General features: G+C 39.8%; 1 protein-coding gene across 8 annotated transcripts in view; it reads right to left on the reverse strand.

Moving 5' to 3' along the window:
• GRAMD1C (GRAM domain containing 1C) overlaps positions 1 to 23521 on the reverse strand; it is a 104623-nt gene extending 81102 nt beyond the window's left edge. For 7 of the 8 annotated variants that reach the window (XM_061167178.1, XM_061167177.1, XM_061167184.1 and 4 more), the window contains exons 1-2: positions 23373 to 23520; positions 16910 to 17067 (exon numbers count right to left, since the gene is read on the reverse strand). In XM_061167178.1, coding sequence (XP_061023161.1) covers positions 16910 to 16912 — 3 coding nt within the window. In that variant the 5' untranslated portion in view covers positions 16913 to 17067; positions 23373 to 23520. Of the gene's footprint in view, positions 1 to 16909; positions 17068 to 23372 lie in introns of all 8 variants that reach the window. The other variant, XM_061167187.1, reaches the window with a different exon arrangement.
• Between the last annotated feature and the right edge of the window lie 2537 nt (positions 23522 to 26058).

A 26058-nucleotide genomic window follows, 5' to 3' on the forward strand; every position in this document is an offset into this window, starting at 1 on the left:
ATATATATGTATCATATATATAAAACACATATGAGACATATATATATAAAGGCAGGGGAGAGATAATGGAGCTAGGATAGAACAAAGATTCACTATTTTAGCAGAATTAAGTTAGTAATCTGAAGTGTACAGTGAGCGGTTATGATGTACATGGTAATCCCTCAAGCAATCCTTTAAAAACACTCAAATACATTTTTTAAATCAAGAGGAACTGAAGTGGTATCCTAAAAAGTATTTATTTGACACATAAAGGGGGAGCAGAGGAACAAAAATATATATGAGATACAGAGAAAACAACAAAATGGCCATTTGTAAATCCAAGTTATCTCCAATTAGTTTGTAAATTTCCAATTAAAATGTAAATATATATTATAAACACATTAAATATAAATAAGTTAAACATGGAGATTGTCAAACTGGATAAAAATAGACCCAACTATACTCTATCCACAAGAGACACACAACCTAGATACAAAAACACAAAGAGGCTGAAAGTGAAAGAATGGACATATACATCATGCAAACAGTAATCACAAGAAAACTGGAGTTCTTATACCACTATCAGCTGAAATAAACTTTAAGGCAAGAAATATTACTAGAGATTAAGATATGTTCATAACAATAAAAGAGTCAATACATGAGGAAGAGGAACTAAACAGCCTCTTGATGAGGGTAAAAGAGGCGACTGAAAAAGCTAGCTTAAAACTCAACATTCAAAAAACTAAGATCATGACATCAGGTCCCATCACTTCATGGGACCTGAAGTGGGGTCCCATTTGGGGTCCCCCAAATGGGGGAACAGTGGAAGCAATAACAGATTTTATTTTCTTGGGCTCCAAAATCATTGCAGACAGTGATTCAGCCATGAAATTAAAAGATGCTTGCTCCTTGGAAGGAAAGCTCTGAAAAACCCAGACAGCGTATTAAAGCAGAGACATCACTTTGCTGACAAAAGTCGATGTGGTCAAAGCTATGGTTTTTCCAGTAGTCATGTATGGATGCGAGAGCTGACCATAAAGAACAGTGAGTGCTGAAGAATTGATGCCTTTGAACTGTGGTGCTGGAGAGTCCCTTGGACTGCAAGGAGATCAAACCAGTCAATTCTAAAGAAAATCAACCCTGAATTTAATTGGAAGGACTGATGCGGAAGGTGAAACTCCAATACTTTGGCCACCTGATGCGAAGAGCTGACTCATTGAAAAAGGCCCTGATGCTGGGAAAGACTGAAGGCCAAAGGAGAAGAGGATGGAAGATGATAACTTGGTTAGACATTAATAGCATCACTGACTCAATGATCATGAATTTGAGCAAACTCCAGGAGATAACGGAGCATAGAGGAGTCATGCCAGTCAGACACGACTTGCCAACTGAACAACAAAACATACTAATGCCAATTATACCAAAGGAAAAAAAAGTTCACACACACACATAGAGAAAAATGAAGCAAATATCTCAAAATAGTTTTCTCTGGTTGATAAGAAAACAAGGAATTTCACTTTTCTTCTTTGTATAATTTTCTATTTTCAAATTTTTAAAAACTCTTAAAATTTATAAAAATTGAAATTACACAAAAAATTAAATTTCAAAGTTTAAGTTGACATACAGAGTGAGATAAGTTAGAAAGAGAAAGACTAATATCATATAATACCACTTATATGTAGAATCTAGAGAAATGGTACAGATGAACTTATTTGCAATGCAGAGATAGAGTCACAGATGTAGAAAACAATCTTATAGTTACCAAGGGGGTAAGAGGGTGAAATAAACAGGGAGAATGGGATTGACAAATAAACATTACTATGTATAAAATAAACAACTAACAAGAACATACTGTATAACCCAAGGAACTCTACTCAGTGCTCTGTGGTGACCTAAATGTGAAGGAAATCTAAAAAAGAGATGATATATGTATATGTATAACTGATTTTCTTTGTTATACAGCAGAAACTAATATAACACTATAAAGCAACTATACTGCAATAAAAATTATTTGTTAAAAAAATTTAATAAGATAAATTGCATAATTTGAAAAACTATTATAATTTCAAAATTATTTCATTTTATTTTACACTGAAGGCAATGTTCATACTCTAGGAAGAAAACACTAAGTCTTTATCCATTAAAAAAAAATCTTATCCATTTTAAAAAGATCAAAAAATTGACATTTAACTGTATGAATTTATACAGTTTTATTTATTCATATACTTGAATGAATTTAAGGTATACAATGTATTAATTAATACACTTATATACTGCAATATGATTACCACTGTAGCACTAGCTAACACCTCCATCACATCCCATAATTATCATTTCTTTTTGTGGTGAGAACATTTAACATCTAGTTTCTTAGCAACTTTTAAGTATATTAATATAGTACTATTAACTGTATAATTATAATCAGAATGCTAAGTATCTGTCCTTAAAGGTCCCAATTTCCTCTTTCTCTAACATTATTTTCAAAAAAATAACAATCCTCTCACTCTAAGTAATTCAAATAGTTTTGGTGCATATTTCTACATGCAAACACAGTAAAATTCAATAAACTAGCATCTTGCAGTCCAAAAGTCTTAATGGCTTACACCTAGCTAATCAAAAATGATCTGGAGAGTCTCAGTTAGTATCTGTGGCTCACGCCATAATCTCAGAAGCGGATTTTTAAGGCAGTTTTGGCAACAGATTGGAATAAGAGAAAGTGAAAAAATAAAGAGTAAATTAATTTGGTACATTAGTCATAAAAGACTAGATTGTACTGTATCAAAAAGCAAACCCCAAAGTCTCAGTGCTTACAAGAACAAGAGTTTATGTCTTGTTTAAATGTAAATGAACAATGTGGGTTGGCAAAAGCCTTAGCTCCACACTGTCCTTACATAGGGACATATGCTAATAAGGGCTCCACCATCCTAGGACAGGAAGATGGCAAATAGTGTACCAACTCTAAGGCCCCCTTCTAGAAACAACACACATCATTTTGTTCACATTTCACTGTATTAGAACATAAACGAAGATAGACTATATGTTCAGCCATATCTCAACAAATTAAGAGATGTGAAATTATATAGAGTGTGTTTGACCACAATGAAATCAATCCACAGATCAATAACAGGAAGAGAGCACAAAAATCTCCAAACATTTGGACACTAAAAAACACATATCTAAATAATCCACGGATAAAAGAGAAAGCCTCAAGGGATATAAAAAAGTATACTGAACTGAATGAAAATGAAAATACAATGTATCAGCATCTGTGGGTCACAATGAAAGCTAAGAAACAAATTTATAGCACTAAATGCAACACATTAGGAAAGAGGAAAAGTAATAATCTCATTGTCCAACTCAAAAACTTAGAAGAGGAAGAGCAAAATAAACCCAACATGAGCAAAAAAGTATATATATAATAAAGATTACATATAGAACAGAAATCGATGAAACAGAAAAACAAAAACAAATAGAGTATCAATGAAAAAAGAGATAATTTTTTAAAAATTATCAGTGAAACTGGAAAACCTCTAAAAAGACTGACAAAGGTTAAAAAAAAAAAAAAACCTGGTGCAAGAGGCTACTGTCAATCCTCTCAAACCCTGCTGCTGGGGAATTCTCTTGCAGTTCAGTGGTTAAAATTCCGAGCTTTCACTGGCAAGGTTGTGGGTTCAATCCCTGGTCCAGGAACTAACATCCCACAAGCCACACAACCAAGGAGGTTGTCTTAGTTCAGTTCAGTTCAGTTCAGTCGCTCAGTCGTGTCTGACTCTTTGCGACCCCATGAATTGCAGCACGCCAGGCCTCCCTGTCCATCACCAACTGCCGGAGTCTACCCAAACCCATGCCCATCTAGTCGGTGATGCCATCCAGCCATCTCATCCTCTGTTGTCCCCTTCTCCTCCTGCCCCCAATCCCCCCCAGCATCAGGGTTTTTTCCAAAGAATCAACTCTTCGCACGAGGTGGCCAAAGTATTGGAGTTTCAGCTTCAGCATCAGTCCTTCCAATGAACACCCAGGACTGATCTCCTTTAGGATGGACTGGTTGGATCTCCTTGCAGTCCAAGGGACTCTCAAGAGTCTTCTCCAACACCACAGTTCAAAAGCACCAATTTTCCAGCACTCAGGTTTCTTCACAGTCCAACTGTCACATCCATACATGACCACTGGAAACACCATAGCCTTGACCAGACGGACCTTTGTTGGCAAAGTAATGTCTCTGCTTTTTAACATGCTATCTAGGTTGGTCATAACTTTCCTTATAGTTCACCACAAAACAATTAAAATAGTAACATCAAAGATCATTGATCACAGATCACTATAACAAATATAATATTGAAAAAGTTCCAAACTGTGACACAGAAACACAAGTGAGTAAATGTTATTGGAAAAATGATACTGATAGGCTTGCTCAACACAGGGTTCATACAAAACTTCAATTTGTAAAAAATGTAGTATCTGTGAAATGCAAATAAGTAAAACACAATAAAACAAGGTATGGCTATATTCTAAAATTCAGATTTACATAAAGGGCCTTTTTCATGATAAAAACCCTCAGTGAGGAGGCAAGAATGCAGAGAAACTGTATCTCTCACACTTTGCTAGTGGGAATGTACAATGGTATAGCACTCTAGAAAAGCTTGGCAGTTCTGTAAAACTAAACATACAACTATTAGATAACCCAGCAATTGCACTCTTGGGCATATATCCCAGAGGAAAACTTATTTTCACACAAACACCTGTACATCAATGTTTACAGCAGCTGTATTTATCATAATAAAAAACTGGAAATAGCCCAGGTGTTCTTCAATGGATGAATGGTGAATTCATCCATACCATGGAATGTTACTTAGCATTAAAAAGGAATGAACAGAATGTAGAGAAAACAAAATGAATGGATCTCCAGGGAAATATGATGAGTGAAAACAGCCAACATAAAATGTTACATAACTGTACTATTCCCTTTATATAATATTCTTGAAATGACACAATTACAGAAATGGAAAACAGATTAGCGGTTGCCAAGGGTTAAGTAGGGGCAAGGGGAAGAAAGAAAGTGGTTGTGTCTATAAAAGGGTTGTAATCTATTAAAAAAAAAAGATGTTTATTGTGATAGAAATGTTCCATAACTTGACCTTATCACTATCAATATGCTAGCTATGACACTGTACTACAGTTTTGCAGGATGTTATCATTAGGGAAAACTTTTTAAAGCATACAGAGTCTCTCATTATTTCTTAGAACCAGGTGAATCTAAAGTTATCTTGGGACTTTCCTGGTGGTCCAGTGGTTAAAACTTCACCTTCCAGTGCAGAGGGTACGAGCTCAATCCCTGATCAGGGAATGAAGGTCCCTGAGGTGCAGCCAAAAAAAAACCAATTTTTAAAGGAAAAATAGTATTTATCTCAAACTACAAGTGGAAAAAAAAAAAAAAGAGGAAAAAAAGGAAAAGTTAGTAGGGATAGAATGAAGGTGTTAATTCTACGTAAGAGGGGGAAATGTTTAAAGTACTTATAATGCTGGTTCAGATGTCAATGGGCTTTCCTGGTGGCTCAGACAGTAAAGAATCTGTCTGCAATGCAGAAGACCTGGGTTCAATCCCTGGGTCGGGAAGAACCCCTTGGAGAAGGGAATGGCTACCCACTCCAGTAATCTTGCCTGGAGAATGCCATGGACAGAGAAGCCTGGTGGGCTACAGCCCTTAGGGTTGCAAAGAGTTGGACATGACTGAGTGATTAACACTTTCACACACTTTTTTCCAGATGTCAATACTCCACACCCTTATTTTTACTGACTATCGTTAGGCCATTTTACTACTTTACTACTTATTACTAAGTAACATCTTGATCAGAGAAATAATGTAATTAAAATAATGTAATGACTAGGGTCATAGAAGCTCACTCTGGTAGTTTGACATGAAGTTTTGGAGGCACTAACATGCTATTTATTGAATTTCTTTCTGCTCACTCATAAAGTATTAAATCCAAGTCCCAAAACTTCATGAAAGATGAACTATAGTTAGTCCCAGTTTCTCCCACCAACCCAAGCCCAAGTTTAGACAGATAAGCTTCCTTGTCTTCAACCTGACCTTCCACAGAAGGTAAAACTCTTCAAGAGACATGGCTTTATAAAGAGTTCTCAGTTTTAATTTCTACAAATTCAAGGCACCATCCCCTAACCCGGTGTGGCCATTAAACCTTTGGCTACTGAGACTAATGAACTCCTCAGGGCTGCCTTGGCATACATTCATGTGCTCACAAATCTGGTAATCAGTTCCCTCTTCTCCTTTAGCCCTTAGGTATTTCCCTTGCTACCTGTGAGCCCAGAAAAGCATTTGATTACAAATATGTTTGTAACATTTCATCCAGAATTTCTAGGCACTTTGTAGCAAAAGAGCTTTTAAGTTAGATAGTCCTCTCTTCATACTGCTGAAAGTGTTAGTTCCTATTCTTTATAATTAAGTCTAAAAGTGTTCAGAGACATAGATATTTCAAATGATATCTTCAATTAAAACTTTTAATTTCCTAAAATATATTTTAATGCAACAGAAATTGGAAAATGAGTTTAATCTTTTCACCAATTTCCAAAGTGAAAACCCAAAATATCATTTTTAGCTTGAAAAAAATTCAAGGTATGTTGTAAAGGACAACGTATTACAGGAAGCTTCTTCTCCAAAGTTGCCAGAGTATGTTATAAACATACTAATTAATCCTCTTGGGCATTTTAAAACAATTTTTACAGTGAAACATTAATTAATCATCATGATGTACCTATAGACCAGGACTGTGACAAGTTTCATCCCCTACAAGTGGAAAAGTTCACCTATGAATAACAATACTATGATCACACCATAAGTCAAGGACAAAGCACACAAGAAAGACTTCTGATTTCCTGTACAATCAGAAAAACTAGACCATGACCTAGAAAAAAAATCAAATCCAAATATTTTAACTAAAACATAGGCATACTATTTATTTGTACATGGGTTTCCCTGTGGCTCAGTGGTAAAGAATCCACCTGTGATGCAGGAGACAAAGAGACACAGGTTTGATCCCTGGGTCGGAAAGATCCCCTGGAAGAGGGCATAGCAACCCACTCTAGTGTTCTTGCCTAGAGAATCCCACAGACAGAGGGACCTGGCCCGTGGGGCCTCAAAGAGTCGGACAAAACTGAAGCAGCTTAGCATGCATGCATATACAAGTGACAAATATTTTTAAATGTAAACTTAATAGTAATGAAATACCAAGGTACAAAAGACTGCTTAATATTATAGTAACTACTTAACCCAAAGTGTTAATACTTGTATTAAAAAAAATCCAGTAAAGGATGTCATCTTATAAACCTACATAACAGAAAATCTCTTTTTCTACTCCCAATAGCTGCGAGCTCTGCATCACTAAGAGGTTTTACTAAATAAATGCTTTTGTTGCAGAGCTCTGTATGCTTTTCCTCTGGGACCTAACCCATGGGGAATACATCATCACTTTAGTCAGGAAAGAAAATAAGGGTTTTGATTTGGGTTTTTTTTTTTCTTTTGTTATATTTTTTAAAATTTTTAAAAATAATTTTATTTATCTCTTATTTTTGGCTATGCTGGGTCTTCGCTGCTATGTGGGCTTTTCTCTAGTTGTGGAGAGTGAGGGCTACTCTCTAGATGCAGTGTGCAGGTTTCTCGTTTTGGGGGCTTCTCTTATTGCAGAGCATGGGTTCTAGGGCACATGGGCTTAGTAATTGTGGCTCTCAGGCTCTAAAGCACAGGCTCAATGGTTGTGGTGTGTGGGCATAGTTGTTGCTCTGAGGCATGTGAGATCTTCCTGGACCAGGGATTGAAACCATGTCTGCTGCACTGGCAGGTAGATTCTTTACCACTGAACCACCAGGGAAGCCCTTCACTATGTATTTTTCCTAACTGTTAAAGAGCAAAGCACAAATATTTACTTGCTATTAACTTCATTTTAAATTTAATTTCTTCATTTCACATAAGTTTTACTGTTACATTAGGAATTAAAAATTAATGATAAAACTCATCCCCCACATACTAGGATTCCTATGTTTGTAAGATGGAAATAAAAAATCGGTAGCTGGTGATTTCAGTATCTATTGCTGTGGTGATTTAATTTAAAGTCCTACTATCAGAAAGACACTTACTAGCCAGATTGTTAAGCAGCATAAGAACAGATAGATAGGGCCTAAAAGAAGTCAACCTGGGGGTGGGAAGGGGGGACAATAAACTTTGGTTCACTTTTGTGTAGCCTCTTGTTTTCACAATGTTTTTTCTTTAGGTGTGGGGAAGCATCAGAACAATTTTCCAATGTGAGAAATAGTATGTCTCCTTATTTAGAATTTTTCAGTCTTTTTTACCACTGGGACAATGTTAAGAGAAGGTGTTCCCCATGTAACATACTTTCTTTCAGGACTGTAAATTATGAGCGCTTGCTAGCCATAACCCTCTTCCGTGATTCAACACACACTCTTTCGTGATTCAAGACATAGCTGCAATGCTATGGCCCAATGTCTAATTTTACAAGTGAAGCACCTGAGGCCAAACAGGTTAAGCAACATAGTCAAGAGCACTACACAGTGAGATCACCAGGGGCAGAGCACACACTCCATCCTAGGTGTTTTCTTCCTGATCTCCAATCCGTTTAATTGTATCATGTTACTCTCTAAATTCACTTTAGTTAGAATGCCATGTTTCTACTGCAGGGGGCACAGGTTTGATCCCTGGTTGGGAAACTAAGAAACCACACGTCATAGCTTTCCCCAAAACCCCCCCCAAAATTTTTTCAATAAGGTAAAATTAAACATAAACTCACTACAGTTAGATCAACACAGGTAGTCAGGCCAGAATACACGAGGTATTCCACATGAGTGAATGTTTCAGATTCCTGGGGCTTAACTCTCTACATAACCAAAACTTTACAGAGTGAACAATCTTCTTCGGTAGAAACTTTCCCAAAGTGAAAAGGCCCAAATCTAGATTGCTCAGATGTTCTGGTGAAAGAGTTCTGTGCTTGTGCTCAGTCACTTCAGTCATGTCCGACTCCTTGCAACCCCATGGACTGTAGCCCGCTAGGTTCCTCTGTCCACGGGATTCTCCAGGCAAGAATTCTGGAGTGGGTTGCCATTCCCTTCTCCAGGGGATCTTCCTGACCCAGGGGTTGAACCTGTGTCTCCTGCATCTCCTGTACTGCAGGCAGATTCTTTACAACCGAGCCACTGAGGAAGCTCAGACACTGTTCTGATTCTTTGCTAACTACCAGGTCATGTGCCTCATGAATATTTTCCTGTTATGCTGTTGGTCTTCCTTGTGTTAATTCTGGATCCCTCAGTGAACCTTGCCATCTTACTGCACTCATTCTGATAGGGACAGAGTAAAGGGACAAAGTAGGTGATTAAAACATTAATCCCGCTAGGGGATTGTAAGTAGAAAAAACATGGGAGACCCTTTAAGTTAATGATTACTCAGGAAAGCAGGTGTGCTTAACCACAAACTCAAGCAGGCTTGTTTGGCAACAAAACAATGCAAGGGAAGCAAGAGACATGCCCCAAACAATGAAACAATGGTAACAGGAGACCCACATCCTGCTCAGTGAACTCAGTAAGTCAAGACATGCTCTCTGCACACATATTAATAGGAAGCAATAATTTGTTGACCTAGCTTTACCATATAGGGACCAAAAAACTCCCCTACCCAACCTGGGGGAGGAACTGATGATGGAAGCATGACATCCATTCAAGAATGACAAAGAAGGTCTTTTCCCCCTCCCCACTTTTCCTCTGATTATAAAACTGTAGCCCAGTAAGTTCTCAGGTGGCACCCTCTCGCCCTCCTGCCTATAAGCCTCACAAGTGTTCCTAGTCTAATAAATCACTTATCTATCACTCTGCCTCTGACTGAATTCTTTCTGCACTGAGACATAAAGGACTGGAGCTCTTCAGAGTCCCCACCCCCATCCCACCCAAAGCACCACCCAATGATTTCACATTTCAATTCAACCCCTACTTTATTGCCAGGAGAACATAAAAATGGCAACATGAAGTGAGTGGTGGAAGCATATGGACTTAAAATGGCAGAGGGGGGAAAAAATGTATTATTTATTTTCCAGACTTCTTAACCTTCATTTTTAACAGTTACAGTGCTATATTAGAGTCAATGATCTGCACAGGCCTTTGGTTGTCACATTGAGAGGCTCAGGTTCCTAAACTCCTTGAGTGGCTCCTGTCATCTCTTGCTACTGTCCATATGTTATCACCAGATAATTCAGATCTCAAATAATCTATTCAACTACCCAGTGGGAATCTTCTTATTTAGGCTTATTTTAAAAAAAAATCAAAAATAAAGAAATCCCATATGAAGGCTTAGGGACTCTCCTCTTACAAGATCCATCAGTGTGAACTCTCATTTAGCTATTCAGGTTCTTTTTTGTTTCTATTTGCTTCTAAGTTGTTGACAGTTCTGGTTTCTGGATAGGTGACCTTTGGAAAGGTCAGTAAAACTTCTGAGATGTCATTTGTTGTTTAGTCACTAAGTTGTGTCCAACTCTTTGTGACCATGGACTGTAGCACACTAGGCTCTTCCATCCTCTACTATCTCCTGGAGTTTCTTCAAATTCATGTCCATTGAGTCACTAATGCTATCTAGCCATCTCATCCTCTGCCATCCCCTTCTCCTTTCGTCTTCAGTCTTTCCCAGCATCAGGGTCTTTTCCAATAAGTCGGCTCTTCATATCAGGTGGCCAAAGTATTGGAGCTTCAGCTTCAGTATCAGTCCTTTCAACGAATATTCAGGGTTGATTTCCTTTAGAATTGACTGGTTTGATCTCCATGCTGTCCAGGGGACTCTCTCGATAGTCTTCTCCAGAACCACAGTTCGAAAGCATCAATTCTTTGGCACTCAATCTTCTTTTGGTCCACCCTCAAATCCATACATGACTGGAAAAACCTTAATTTTGACTATATGGATCTTCATCAGCAAAGTGATGTCTCTGCTTTTTAATACACTGTCTAGGTCTGTCATAGCTTTCTTTCCAAGGAGCAAGCGTCTTCTGATTTCATGGCTGCAGTCACCATCCCCAGTGATTTTGGAGACTAAGAAAATAAAATCTGTCATTGTTTCCATTTTTTCCACTTCTGTTTGTCATGAAGTGATGGGACCAGATGCCATGATCTTACTTTTCAAGTAAGATCAGATAGAAAGTTCAGTTTTAAGCCAGCTTTTCCACTCTACTTTTTTACCTTCATCAAGAGGCTCTTTAGTTTCTCTTACCTATCTGGCTTTAGAGTTGTATCATCTGAGGTTGTTGATGTATCTCCCATCAATCTTGATTCCAGCTTGTGATTCCTCCAGCCTGGCATTTCATATGATGTGCTCAGCATAGAAGTTAAATAAGCAAGGTGGCAATATACAGCCGTGTCTTACTCCTTTCCCAATTTTGAACCAGTCCACTGTTCCATGTCCAGTTCTAACTGTTGCTTCTTGACCCACAGACAGGCTTCTCAGGAGACAGGTAAGGTGATCAAATTTTCCACAGTATATTGTGATGCACACAGTGAAAGGCTTTAGCATTGTCAATGAAGCAGAAGTAGATATTTTTCTGGAATTCCCTTGCCTTCATGATCCAATAAATGTTGGCAATTTGATCTCTGGTTCCTCTCCCTCTTCGAAACCCAGCTTGTACATCTGGAAGTTCAACATACCGCTGAAGTTCAACATACCGCTGAAGCCTAGCTTGAAGGATTTTAAGTATAACCTTGCTAACATGTGAACTGAGTACAATTGTATGGTAGTTTGAACATTCTTTGGCACTGGCCTTCTTTGGGACTGGAATCAAAACTGATCTTTTCCAGTCCTGTGGCCACTGCTGAGTTTTCCAAATCTGCAGACATACTGAGTGTAGCACTTTTAGGATTTTAAATAGCTCAGCTGGAATTTTGTTTGCTTCTCAAGTTATGGTGGTTCTGGTTTCTGGAAGAGTGATCTTTGGAAAGATCAGTAAAATTTCTGAGATGTTATATTTGTCTCTAAATCTATTCCATGTGAATTCATATAAAAATTGTGTTTACAATCATCATAGAGACTTAAATTGGGCCAAAGAGGACATTCAGCACTAAATCAGCGCTTCTAAAACTTGAATGTACATACAAATCACCTGGAAATCTTGTGAAAATGACAATTCTCATCCAGTAAGTGCAAGGTTGGGCCTGTGACTCTGCATTTCGAATCAAGTGTTGCCAAGTCTGCTGGGTCCATATACTACAGAGTAGTAAAGCTTAGAACAAAATTCTATTTTTCTCTTTCCTTCTATCTCTAAATTCTCTCATTCGTTCGCTTTTTTCTTTTCTTGCTTCACCCTTTTTGATGCTTTAAGTCTGTCATAGTAACCATTTAGCCCTTGGAGTTATAAAGGCTTTCCAAACAATAACGTAAGCTATAAAACACAATGCAGGAAGACAAAAATACTACAACAGTCAAACTCTCTCAAAATGTGATCAAAACAATGCAATCAACATAGAGGACATATTCTTTTTTAGGATGTGCACTTATTTGTATATTTCTTAGCAACCAAATAGTTTCCTTAGGGATATGGTTCAAAAAATCTTAAGTTTTCTAGTAAGAAAGAAGAATGTGTTATTAATGTTAAAATTCAACAGCATTCAATAAATGAGCTGCTAATTATGAACAGAATGATGGTGCTTAAACTGATCCTTATACTTATTAATGTCTTTTTTAGTCTACTCTGAAATTATGAGAAATTCTGCTCCCAAGTATGCCTGGTGAAGAGATGAGCTTTCTAATGAACTACTATTGGAACTACATATGCCTTAGAATCTTATATAAATTTCACTTACAGTGGCATTATACCAGATTGTATCAAATGGCTCATAACTGTCATAAAATTTAGCATGAGTCCTTTAAAATAATAGCTGCAAGCATTCACATGGTAACAGAAATGTTGTTCTTACAAAAGACTGTGCTCCTAATCAAGAAGAAGGAATCTCATTTTACAGTAGGGAAATTTGAAGCATATCCAGGATATGCAACCAGGTGAGCACAGTGCAAACAGAATATGAAACTTCTAGTTTTAAAACCTATCTTAAAATCATTATATACTACAGGTCAAACATTGTTAAACTTCCTTTTAGGTTCAGGAACCAATTCTTTCAATCAAATTTATGTAAAATAGCTGGCTTCTCAGTAACACTGAGAACTATAATCTCTGTGTAATATTAGTCTCTTGCCAATATAAGGAGCAACAATGTAAATGGAATCCATTTCTGTGGTGTAGATTTCTCCCAGGGAAACTGAAGCAGGTAGTTTCCAACTCCATCAAACCAGACAACAGTGCCTTCTAGTGGCCAAAGGAGAGTATAATCAGAAATGTCTTTGGGGCTCTAGATTAAAACTTAAATATCTAAAATGTTGGCCAAGAAAGAGCTACCACACGCCGGAGGTCAGGGACCACGCCCAAGAGGAGCTACCCCATGCCCGAGGTCAGGGGCGGCTGAGAGGAGCAACCCCACCTCCAAGGAGCAGCTTCTGCGCAGGCACAGGAGGGCTGAGAGGAGCTGCTCCACGTTCAAGGTCAGGAGGGGCAGCGGTAAGAAGATACCCCTCATCCAAGGTAAGGAGCAGTGGCTGCGCTTTGTGGAGCAGCCGTGAAGAGATACCCCACGTCCAAGGTAAGAGAAACCCAAGTAAGACGGTAGGTGTTGCAAGAGGGCATCAGAGGGCAGACACACTAAAACCATAATCACAGAAAACTAGCCAATCTGATCACAGGACCATAGTCGTGTCTAACTCAACGAAACTAAGCCATGCTGTGTGAGGCCACCCAAGACAGTCGGGTCGTGGAGAGGTCTGACAGAATGTGGTCCACTGGAGAAGGGAATGGCAAACCACTTCAGTATTCTTGCCTTGAGAACCCCATGAACAGTATGAGAAGGCAAAATGATAGGATACTGAAAGAGGAACTCCCCAGGTTGGTAGGTGCCTAATATGCTACTGGAGATCAGTGGAGAAATAACTCCAAAAAGAATGAAGGGATGGAGCCAAAGTAAAAACAATACCCAGCTGTGGATGTGACTGGTGATAGAAGCAAGGTCCGATGCTGTAAAGAGCAATATTGCACACGAACCTGGAATGTTAGATCCATGAATCAAGGCAAATTGGAAGTGGTCAAACAGGAGATGGCAAGAGTGAATGTCGACATTCTAGGAATCAGTGAACTAAAATGGACTAGAATGGGTGAATTTAACTCAGATGACCATTATATCTACTACTGTGGGCAGGAATCCCTTAGAAGAAATGGAGTAGCCATCATGGTCAACAAAAGAACCCAAAATGCAGTACTTGGATGCAATCTCAAAAACGACAGAATGATCTCTGTTCATTTCCAGGGCAAACCATTCAATATCACGGTAATCCAAGCCCATGCCCCAACCAGTAACGCTGAAGAAGTTGAAGTTGAACAGTTCTATGAAGACCTACAAGACCTTTTAGAACTAACACCGAAAAAAGATGTCCTTCTCATTATAGGGGACTGGAATGCAAAAGTAGCAAGTCAAGAAACACCTGGAGTAACAGGCAAATTTGGCCTTGGAGTATGGAATAAAGCAGGGCAAAGGCTAATAGAGTTTTGCCAAGAGAACACACTGGTCATGGCAAACACCCTCTTCCAAAAACACAAGAGAAGACTCTACACATGGACATCACCAGATGGTCGACACCGAAATCAGATTGATTATATATTCTTTGTAGCCAAAGATGGAGAAGCTCTGTACAGTCAGCAAAAACAAGACCGGGAGCTGACTGTGGCTCAGATCATGAACTCCTTATTGCCAAATTCAGACTTAAACTGAAGAAAGTAGGGAAAACCATTAGATCATTCAGGTATGACCTAAATCAAATCCCTTATGAATATACAGTGGAAGTGAGAAATAGATTTAAGGGACGAGATCTGATAGACAGAGAGCCTGATGAACTGTGGACGGAGGTTCGTGACATTGTACAGGAGACAGGGATCAAGACCACCCCATGGAAAAGAAATGCAAAAAGGCAAAATGGCTGTCTGAGAAGGCCTTACAAATAGCTGTGAAAAGAAGAGAAGCAAAAAGCAAAGGAGAAAAGGAAAGATATTCCCATTTGAATGCAGAGTTCCAAAGAACAGCCAGGAGAGATAAGAAAGCCTTCCTCAGCAATCAATGCAAAGAAATAGAGGAAAACAACAGAATGGGAAAGACTAGAGATCTCTTCAAGAAAATTAGAGACACCAAGGGAACATTTCATGCAAAGATAGGCACAATAAAGGACAGAAATGGTATGGACCTAACAGAAGCAGAAGATATTAAGAAGAGGTGGCAAGAATACACAGAAGAACTGTACAAAAAAGATCTTTACGACCCAGATAATCACAATGGTGTGTTCACTCACCTAGAGCCAGACATCCTGGAATGTCAACCCAAGTGGGCCTTAGGAAGCATCACTACGAACAAAGCTAGTGGATGTGATGGAATTCCAGTTGAGCTATTTCAAATCCTAAAAGATGATGCTGTGAAAGTGCTGCACTCAAGATGTCAGCAAATTTGGAAAACTCAGCAGTGGCCACAGGACTGGAAAAGGTCAGTTTTTATTCCAATCTCAAAGTAAGGCAATCCCAAAGAATGCTCAAACTACTACACAATTGCACTCATCTCACACGTTAGTAACGTAATGTTCAAAATTCTCCAAGCCAGGCTTCAGCAATATGTGAACCGCAAAATTCCAGATGTTCAAGCTGGTTTTAGAAAAGGCAGAGGAACCAGAGATCAAATTACCAACATCCACTGGATCACAGAAAAAGCAAGACAGTTCCAGAAAAACATCTATTTCTGCTTGATTGACTATGCCAAAGCCTTTGACTGTGTGGATCACAATAAACTGTGGAAAATTCTGAAAGAGATGGGAATACCAGACCACCTGACCTGCCTCTTGAGAAACCTATATGCAGGTAAGGAAGCAACAGTTAGGACTGGACATGGAACAATAGACTTTTTCCTAATAGGAAAAGCGGTATGTCAAGGCTGTTATTGTCACCATGCTTATTTAACTTATATGCAGAGTACATCATGAGAAACGCCGGGCTGGAAGAAGCACAAGCTAGAATCAAGATTGCCGGAAGAAATATCAATAACCTCACATATGCAGATGACACCACCCTTATGAACTAAAAAGCCTCTTGATGAAAGTGAAAGAGGAGAGTTGAAAAAGTTGGCTTAAAGCTCAACATTCAGAAAACTAAGATCATGGCATCTGGTCCCATCACTTCATGGCAAATAGATAGGGAGACAGTGGAAATAGTGTCAGACTTTATTTTGGGGGGCTCCAAAATCACTGCAGATGGTGATTGCAGCCATGAAATTAACAGATGCTTACTCCTTGGAAGGAAAGTTATGACCAACTTAGACAATTGATGCTTTTGATCTATGGTATTGGAGAAGACTCTTGAGAGTCCCTTGGACTGCAAGGAGATCCAACCAGTCCATCCTGAAGGAGATCAGCCCTGGGTGTTCCTTGGAAGGACTGATGCTGAAGCTGAAACTCCAATACTTTGGCCACCTCATGAGAAGAGTTGACTCATTGGAAAAGACCCTGATGCTGGGGGGGATTGGGGGCAGGAGGAGAAGGGGACGACAGAGGATGAGATGGCTGGATGGCATCACCGACTAGATGGGCATGAGTCTGAGCAAACTCCGGGAGTTGGTGATGGACAGGGAGGCCTGGCGTGCTACAATTCATGGGGTCACAAAGAGTTGGATGCGACTGAGCGACTGGACTGAACTGAACTGAACAAGAAAATATTATAAATATTATAAGTTATAAGAATTGCTACAGACAAAGAAATCTTGAATTTAAGGTTAAAATGAAGATATAAGAAAGAAAATAAATTACCATAAAAAGCTTCAGTCACCACTCCAGTTATATATATTTGGCCCCTGTTCTCCTGTTCTTTAGCTGACACTATATCACTCTCATCCACAAGTGGAGTATGATTTTCTCTAATTCTTCATTAACCCAGTGGCAAAACTTGAATTCCTTTCGTTTATTACCTGGAAACAAGTATCAAACAATTTAAATTACTTACTGAGAAATGTTCATTTTAAAAAGAAAACAATAAATGCTCAAAATACACAAATTATTGTGAAAAGGACAATATTTAAACTTTTAGAAAACAGTAATTAATGTTTTTGCTTCTGCAGTTCATATAGTTATACACACATTACATATTTTCCAACCACTACTATTTATTAGGTAATTTAGTTTGTACTAGAGATTCAAAAATGACTAAAACACAAAGTCCTTAGCCTCTAGAAGTTCAGTCAGCTAGAGTAACAATTAGACAGTAAATAATAATAATAATAATAAATACAATGTAATGAGAGTAACCATTGGTTCAACCTCTTTGGAGAATAATTTGCAATGCAATTGGGTTTAAAATGGGTATAGATGTACTACAATTCATCAATTTAATGTGCACATGAGGTCAACAAAGTTTCTAATACAAAGAAAGTGGAAACATTCTTACTGTCCATTGGTAAGGAACCTGGTAAATTAACTCTGATTTATACAAACAATGAAAGAAATAAAATAAATTAATCCGGTATCTCAACCAGGCACTGGCCTCAATGTATAGAGTGCTTATGGGCACATGCTAGCCATGTCCTACTCTTTTGCAACCCCATGGACTGTAGCCTGCCAGGCCCCTCTGTCCATGGGATTTTCCAGGCAAGAATACTGGAGTGGATTGCCATTTCCAACTCCAGGGTATCTTCCCAACCCAGGGATTGAACCAGTGTCTCCTGCGTCTCCTGCATTGGCAGGCAGATTCTTAACCACCAGCACCACCTCAGTGCTTAGGGAAAAGATTACATCCATTGCAAGATATGGGCCCATGAGGTGGTCACTCATGAAAGCAGTCACCATGGAGCTAAAAAAAGAGAGAAAAGTGAGGTGAAGTGGCATCTATTATAAGAGCACAGAGCTCACCAGGACTCTTAAATGCCACGGCCACTACTGCAGCCACCACCTATGCCTCTTTGAACAAAAATGCTGATCCTCCGGGTTACAGTGAAAAGCACTCACAGAACCTGCATAGCACAGCAAAGGGTAATTCAAACTCAACTTACATGAGTGGGAGGGAGGCAGAAGAGAGAGGGGATACATGTATACATAGAGCTGATTCACAGGTGTTCTACAGCAGAAACTAGCAAAACTAACACAACACTGTAAAGCAATTATATTTCTATTTAAAAAAAAAAAAAAAAAACAAACCTGAGCTCTGACCTAAAAAATAAAAAACTTAAGCTTGAGTTTCCTAAATTCTATGAAGTAAACACTGCCAGGGGTGAAGCCCCAAACCCTAGTGATACTGATTCGAGGTTCTCTGGAGGAAGAAATTTATAAATATAAAAAGATAGAAAGGACCTCCTCTACCCAACGTACATTCTCTAACCACCAAAAAAAGAGAAAGAGAGAAACACAGCTGTATACAGGAAGAAGAAACAAGTAAACAAAAAAATTGAAACAAGTCCACAATTTGACTCAGTTGGAAATCCAAAATGTATTAAAATAATTTATACAACAAAATTCTACACCACAGAGTTTTTAAATATATACAACTATTTTTTATTGAAACATAGTTATTTTACATTACTGTGTCAGTTTCAGGTATAAGGCAAAATGATTCAGTTATATATCTATATTCTTTTTCAGATGCTTTTCCATTATTGGCTATTATAAAATACTGAATAAAGTTCCCTGTGCTATACTGTAGATCCTTTTTGTTTATCAATTTTATATATGGCAGCATGCATATGTTAATCCCAACCTCCTAATTTATCTCTTCCTACCTCCCCACCCTGCTCTCCCCTTTGGTAACCATAAGGTTGTTTTCTATTTCTGTAAGTCTATTCCTGTTTTGTAAATAAATTCATTTATTTTTTTTAGATTCTACATATAAGTGATATTGTATGATTTTTATCTTTTTCTGTCTGATTTCCTTTAATATGATGATCTCTAGGTACATCCATGTTGCTGCAAATGGCATTGTTTCATTCTTTTCTATGTCTGAGAAGTACATTGCGTACATGTACCACCTCTTCCTTATCCATTTATCTGTCAATGGACATTTAAGATGTTTCCGTGTCTTGGCTATTATAAATAGTGCTGCTATGAACCCTGGGGTGCATGTATCTTTTCGAATTAGAGTTTTCTCCAGATATATGGCCACGAGTGGGATTTACAGCATAGGTTTTGAATGAACTTCAACACCTGCTAAAATGCACTGACTGGCAAATATTCATGGCTTTAGTCAATACTGGGCTCAAACTAGAGTTATCCCTGAAGACTTAAAGAACTAAATCTAAACAAGCTACTCTCTATAATCTTAGGAAAATACTCAACATTAAATGGGCAACAAATATGTATGTCTCACCTTAACTACCAGAACTACCTTGCCTAAATTCTCCCTGATCACGGAACACACTGTCCTAAAATATCATGCAGTGGCAAAGGATGCTCTGATCCAATGAGTAATAAATCTTAATCAAGTCTTTGGAGCTTGCAAGATGGCTTTTATAAAGGTGAGACCCTCTGTACTACCCTCAACTCTAGTTAAAACAGTTAACATAGTTCAATGTAAAATAAAACAAGGCCTTCAAAGATTGAGATTTATTATATAAGACCCAATTAATGAAAGTAATTATCTTTATTGTTTCTCCACTTAGTAGCCCAGTGTGGCGTGGTAAAGATGGAGTGAAGAATAGGGCCTCACAGTTGATGAGTGTGTCTCTGACACCATGGTCCTATCCATGAAGGTGCCTCTGTCCAATACTATTAAAATTACTGACACCATTCAATCAGAAACTGATAAATATTCTGAGGCTGTAAGTTTGATAAGCATGCTCTGTTCAGTGACCTCTTGGTCACAGTTTGCCTTCACCTTCAGAGGGTCACGATATACCTTTACCTGGCTACACACAGGGTATCTCAAAAGCCTTGCCACTCCATACAGCCTTTACAGGTAATTGTATCCAGGTCTCTCCAGGAGCACAGGATTGATGTTACATTCTCCTCTAAGGGCATTCTTTTGACACACTCCTTCAGGACATACAAATACTTATGAAAAGAAGATGGGCCATTGCTCCACACTCAGTATAAGGCCTGCTACTTTGGTTAAATTCCTGAAAACTATTTGGTAAACTAAGGGCGACTCCATCCCTGATAATGTCAAGAAACAACATTAAAACAAGTTCAACAGGGAACTATATTCAATATCCTGTGATAAATCATAATGGAAAAGAGTATAAAAAATGTGTAACTGAATCACTTTGCTGTACAGCAGAAATTAACACAATACTGTAAATCAAATATACTTGAATAAAATAAGTTAAATTAAAAAAACACACACACACAAATCCAACATCTTTTAGGTCCTTTTGGATCCTGGAGGTGATATATTAGTTGTTCACAAATTCTACTTAAGCCTGTTTATGCTGTTACTTGCAGGTCAGTCCACCCTGAACAGGGCTCCCTCCCAAAAAAGATTCTGAAAGTTGCCAAAATTATAATACAATAGACACTCCCAGTAGTGCTACTTCCTCCCCCAAACCAACACACAAGCACATAAATACACATACAAAGAATCCTTCACTTTAGGTACTTTAGCAGCCTCTCTTCATGACTCCTGGAGACTCTGAGCCACTCATAATGCCTCTAAGTTGTCCACAGGCTTCTAATACAACAAATTATCTCCTTACCCCTACACAATAAGTCATTTGAACAGCAATGACTGATAGCACACTGGACCCCCCTCGAAGCAGAGGCTCTTGTAAGCTCTGAGCCTACCCTCCACATCGAGCTGCCCATCCCGGCAGCAGGATCTTTCAAGCTCAGCACAGCCACCAAGGTCTCCTTGCTGCAGGACAGAATCACATCTGGGCCTTCCAACATATCCCACCTACTGGCGGGCATGGCCTCCCCTGTTCTCACTCCTTTGTCATTTGTCATGAGACAAGAAGAAGTCACCCCTCTCTCACACCCTTTGAATACCTGGAGACCAATTTGGATTCAACTGAGTGAAAAGCTGTAGGAGCTCAACACTAAACTCCTATTGTTAGTCTGATGGACAAACCTGCTGTTTGGTGGACAGCATCAATATCCCTCCACATGCTGGAGGCCACTGGAGACCACTGCTTTTCATCCTTTAACCAGGATGTCCCTAACGAAGGAAAGGACCCAGCGGTCAGCAAAACTGACTGAAATGCCCACAGTTATCTTAACCCTGAATGCTTCGGCCAACAACTGGCTTTATCTGTGCATTTTTACAGACTCTTGGGCCATGCCTAACAGTGGCACCACTTGGAATAAAGAACTCTCTTGTTTTCAGATACTCAAAATATAAATCAAGGTCACAAGTGTCAGTACATATAATAAAGCCACAATAAAAGGCCTCGCCAGAACACTCTTTATCCCCATCAAGAGTTCCAGACGTTCCTAACAGTGGCCAAGGTACTTGTTTTATTCCTCAAAATACATACCATTGGACTCCTGAACAAGGTATTCAGTGGCACTTTTATTTTCCTTACTGACTTCAGTCTCTAGGCCTCATACAAGAGCCAGGATGGCTTACTTAAGTTCAAAATTCAACTAAGTGAAAAATGGTACATTTTAGTCATCAGTCAGACATCAAGTGTAAATTATAATGAGTCTCATTCAATTTTTTGATGTTTGCCTGATGACAGTTTTAAACTTCACCCCTTCTTCTCCTCCCTGTCTCTCAAATGGGCAAGTTGGTTAAGAAAAAAAAAGTCTGGGTGCCCTTTCCTTTGGTGTGGATGCCAGAGTCAAACAAAGCAACAATCTGTCCACACGCAGGAACCCTTGACCCCACCCCCTAAAAAGCCCAGAGCCAGCCTCATTCGCTTGTCCTTTCAAGTCACTTTGGATCTGCTTAAGAAGACTGTCCTGTTCTTCCCTCTTCACTATGTACTGTGTACTCCACTATGTACTTCACTAAGTAATAAGCCTTTATATATAAGTAATAAACCTCTTCAAGGGGTGTGTGTGGGGTGTGTGTGTGTGTGTGTATTCATCACTTTCCATCTCCAAATCAAATGTTGAGTAGGAGTCCATTCTGGCTTTACCGAGTGGCCACAACAGAATCTTATCTCTCTAAGGTATCAGCTGCGAGGTCATTGGCAGTCAGTTAACCTCGCTAAGATTCCCAGGTGGTTCAGATGGTAAAGAAACTGCCTGCAATGCAGGGGACCCCGGTTTGATCCCTGGGTCGGGAGGATCCCCTGGAGTAAGAAACGGCAATCCACTCCAGTATTCTTGCCTGTGAAATCCCATGGACAGAGGAGCTTGGCCGGCTACAGTCCATGGGATCTCAAAGAGTCGGACACGACTGAGCGACTAACACTTTCACTTTCACTTAACTTCCCTAAATCTGCTTTCTCCACTCTACAGTCGGGGCAACAACTCTCTGTAGTCTAGACAATAAGCTCATTGAGAACAGAGATCATGTCTGTGTTGCTCACCATTTATGCCAAACACGCAGTACCTAGAACATAGTTTAATGACTTACTGCTTGGGCTCATTAATATCTTACCTGGTCTATTTCACCATAACGTTCTGAGAATCAGTTGAAATACCAAGTCCACTCATTTGTTCATCCAACAATTATTTGAATGCCTCTACCGTTTTGTAAACTGTAAAATGGTCTCGATTAAAAGGTACTGCTCTAACTGCGATTCTCTTAAAGTAAAATACATACACAACCAGCGTAAAAGCAATGAGGACAGTGTTCAGAAATGCAAGTACTCCTGCAACAAAAGTGGGCTTTCACCCTTAAGATTAATCAGCAAATCCTTCCGTTAATCAGATAAGGTAGTAAACAAATAACCAAGGTAGTTGAAACCGAAAACGTGGTTCACACCACACAGTGATTTAAACTATTTAGAGTTCTGAGCCCTTTAATCAAGAGCTGAGAGTTAAGGGGACGGCGTGAGGCTGGATCAATCTGATACGGGGTCAGAATCACGACAGCGGGGCCTGAGGTTTGGACAGGACATTTCAAGACCCAATGCCACACTCCACGCCCCAGAGAAGCCAGTCTTAGCCCCCAGAAAAACAGACCCTCCCCCCGCATCGCCCAGAGCGAAAGGCTCCGGGAAGCACAGGAAACCGTTTCCTCGGTAACAACTCTTCAAATTACTCCAATGAGCAAGAAGAAAAAGAAAAGGAAAAAGAGGAAATACTTTTCACAATCCGAGAGGGTTCTAACAACCTTCGCGAAGAGAACTGCCGGGTAAAGCCCTCGCTTGGGAACTCGTCCCAGAACAGCGCCGCTTACCAGGCGGACAGTCAGGGAGCCTTCCATCGCGGATCCCTCCGCCGCCGAGTACCGCGCACGCGCGCCCCGCCGCGGGGAGGGCCGATCACGCGCGCGCCCCACGCCCTCTCCCGGAGCGCGCTCTGGGATCCCGGCCCCGGGAGTCCCGCACGCAAGCTCTCCGAGGGGCACCTTGGGTCTCCTCGGCGTGTCTGGCGCCCTCTGGAGGCCGTTCAGGACTCCCAGCCTCCACCCCACCCCCTCGTCCCTCAGGATGTACTGACTCAGCCTGCAGGCTGAGTCAATGTTTGGATGTCTTGAGCGTGACGGTGGCGTAAACTTTGCCAAGCGTGGCTGAGAAACACCATGGCTGTGTTTTCTCTTCCACAAAAATACCCAAGAGGACTTCAAAGTGTGTTGACAGGTGCCCCATGGGGACGCGTCAGAGACATTTGGAAGAAGATTCTAGTTGGCTTGGGAGAGATGACCTCTTCCAAACTGGTTTACCGACTCGTGTATGAGAATCAAGGGTTAACGCACAAAGGTTTTTGTTGGCCACGCGCTCAGGGGAACTGGATCTGGAGAAGCTATTTTTTGGAGGCAAATCCATGCGAGGTCCAGGACACTGGACTGTCTGTTGCTGCGTCTCACTACCTCACTTCACAGTATGGACTCACCGTCATCTGTGAGTCATTGCAGCTAAGGTGTGTCAGGACAATTAACTGTTTTGTGACACTGAACACTTTATTCCGTGAGAAAGCCTTACTTCAGAAACATCCTAATTCTGGAAATGAATGCAGTGTTTTGGACCCTCTCCCGGGGTCACTGTTGGTGGCAACCTCACGGATAATTAAAGCCGGATGTTGGTGGCTGTATTAAAGAGGAGATGTAATTTTTAAATGTTTGAATGGTTTATTTATTGCTTTCCAGGTGGCTACAGTGGTAAGGAATCTGCCTACCAAGCAGGAAACGTGGATTTGACTCCCTGGAGTAGGAAATGGCAACCCACTCCAGTATTCTTGACTGGGAAATCTCATGCATACAGTAGCCTGGTGGGCTACAGTCCATGGGGTCACAAAGAGTCAGACAGGACTGAGCAACTAAGCATGCCTGTATTTACTAGCAATCAGGATGAGTCCCTGCCCATACCTACCTCTCAACCTCAAAGGCCTGTGCCTACCATGGCATGGCTTCTAGCACAAGTCACTTCTCCCAAAGCCTCCACTCTACTTCTCACCCTACATACTGTGCTCCAGAGTGCGAAAAAGGGAATTGCATTGCAAGGGCTGGTTCCTTCAAATCATCGATAGAAGTTATTGATAAAAAGATATTGACTGTTGCAGATCCTAGTTCCAAAAAAGTTATAAAAGACATTACTAGAACTCTAGAACAATTGAGAAATACTGAATACTAAATGTTTATTAGAGCTAGTGTTACAAAATAATGAATGATGCAGATAAATTTATTGATATTTATTTATGGATAATTAATACTTTTGGTTAAGAAGAGTGGCAAGAATACACAGAAGAACTGTACAAAAAAGATCTTCACGACTCAGATAACCACGAAGGTGTGATCATTCACACTCACCTAGAGCCGGACATCCTGGAATGTGAAGCCAAGTGGGCCTTAGGAAGCATCTCTACGAACAAAGCTAGTGGAGGTGATGGAATTTCAGTTGAGCTGTTTCAAATCCTAAAAGATGATGCTGTGAAAGTGCTGCACTCAAGATGTCAGCAAATTTGGGAAACTCAGCAGTGGCCACAGGACTGGAAAAGGTCAGTTTTCATTCCAATCTCAAAGAAAGGCAATGCCAAAGAATGCCAAAACTACTGCACAATTGTACTCATCTCACACACTAGTGAGTAATGCTCAAAATTCTCCAAGCCAGGCTTCAGCAATACATGAACTGTGAACTTCCAGATATTCAAGCTGGTTTTAGAAAAGGCAGAGGAACCAGAGATCAAATTGCCAACATCTACTGGATCATCGAAAAAGCAAGAGAGTTCCAGAAAAACATCTATTTCTGCTTGATTGACTATGCCAAAGCCTTTCACTGTGTGGATCACAACAAACTGTGGAAAATTCTAAAAGAGATGGGAATACCAGACCATCTGACCTGCCTCTTGAGAAATCTGTATGCAAGTCAGGAAGCAACAGTTAGAACTGGATATGGAAAAACAGACTGGTTCCAAATAGGAAAAGGAGTACGTCAAGGCTGCATACTGCCACCCTGCTTATTTAACTTATATGCAGAGTACATCATGAGAAACGCTGGGCTGGGTGAAGCACAAGCTGGAATCAAGACTGCTCAAAGAAATATCAATAACCTCAGATATGCAGATGACACCACCCTTACGGCAGAAAGTGAAGAAGAACTAAAGAGCCTCTTGATGAAAGTGAAAGAGGAGAGTGAAAAAGTTGGCTTAAAGCTCAACATTCAGAAAACTAAGATCATGGCATCTGGTCCCATCACTTCATGGAAAATAGATGGGGAAACAGTGGAAACAGTGTCAGACTTTATTTTGGGGGGCTCCAAAATCACTGCAGATGGTGACTGCAGCCATGAAATTAAAAGACACTTGCTCCTTGGAAGGAAAGTTATGACCAAACTAGACAGCATATTAAAAAACAGAGACATTTGCCAACAAAGGTCCGTCTAGTCAAGGCTATGGTTTTTCCAATAGTCATGTATGGATGTGAGAGT

The sequence above is a fragment of the Dama dama genome, chromosome 19, assembly GCF_033118175.1.
Source record: "Dama dama isolate Ldn47 chromosome 19, ASM3311817v1, whole genome shotgun sequence".
Classification (NCBI taxonomy): domain Eukaryota; kingdom Metazoa; phylum Chordata; class Mammalia; order Artiodactyla; family Cervidae; genus Dama; species Dama dama.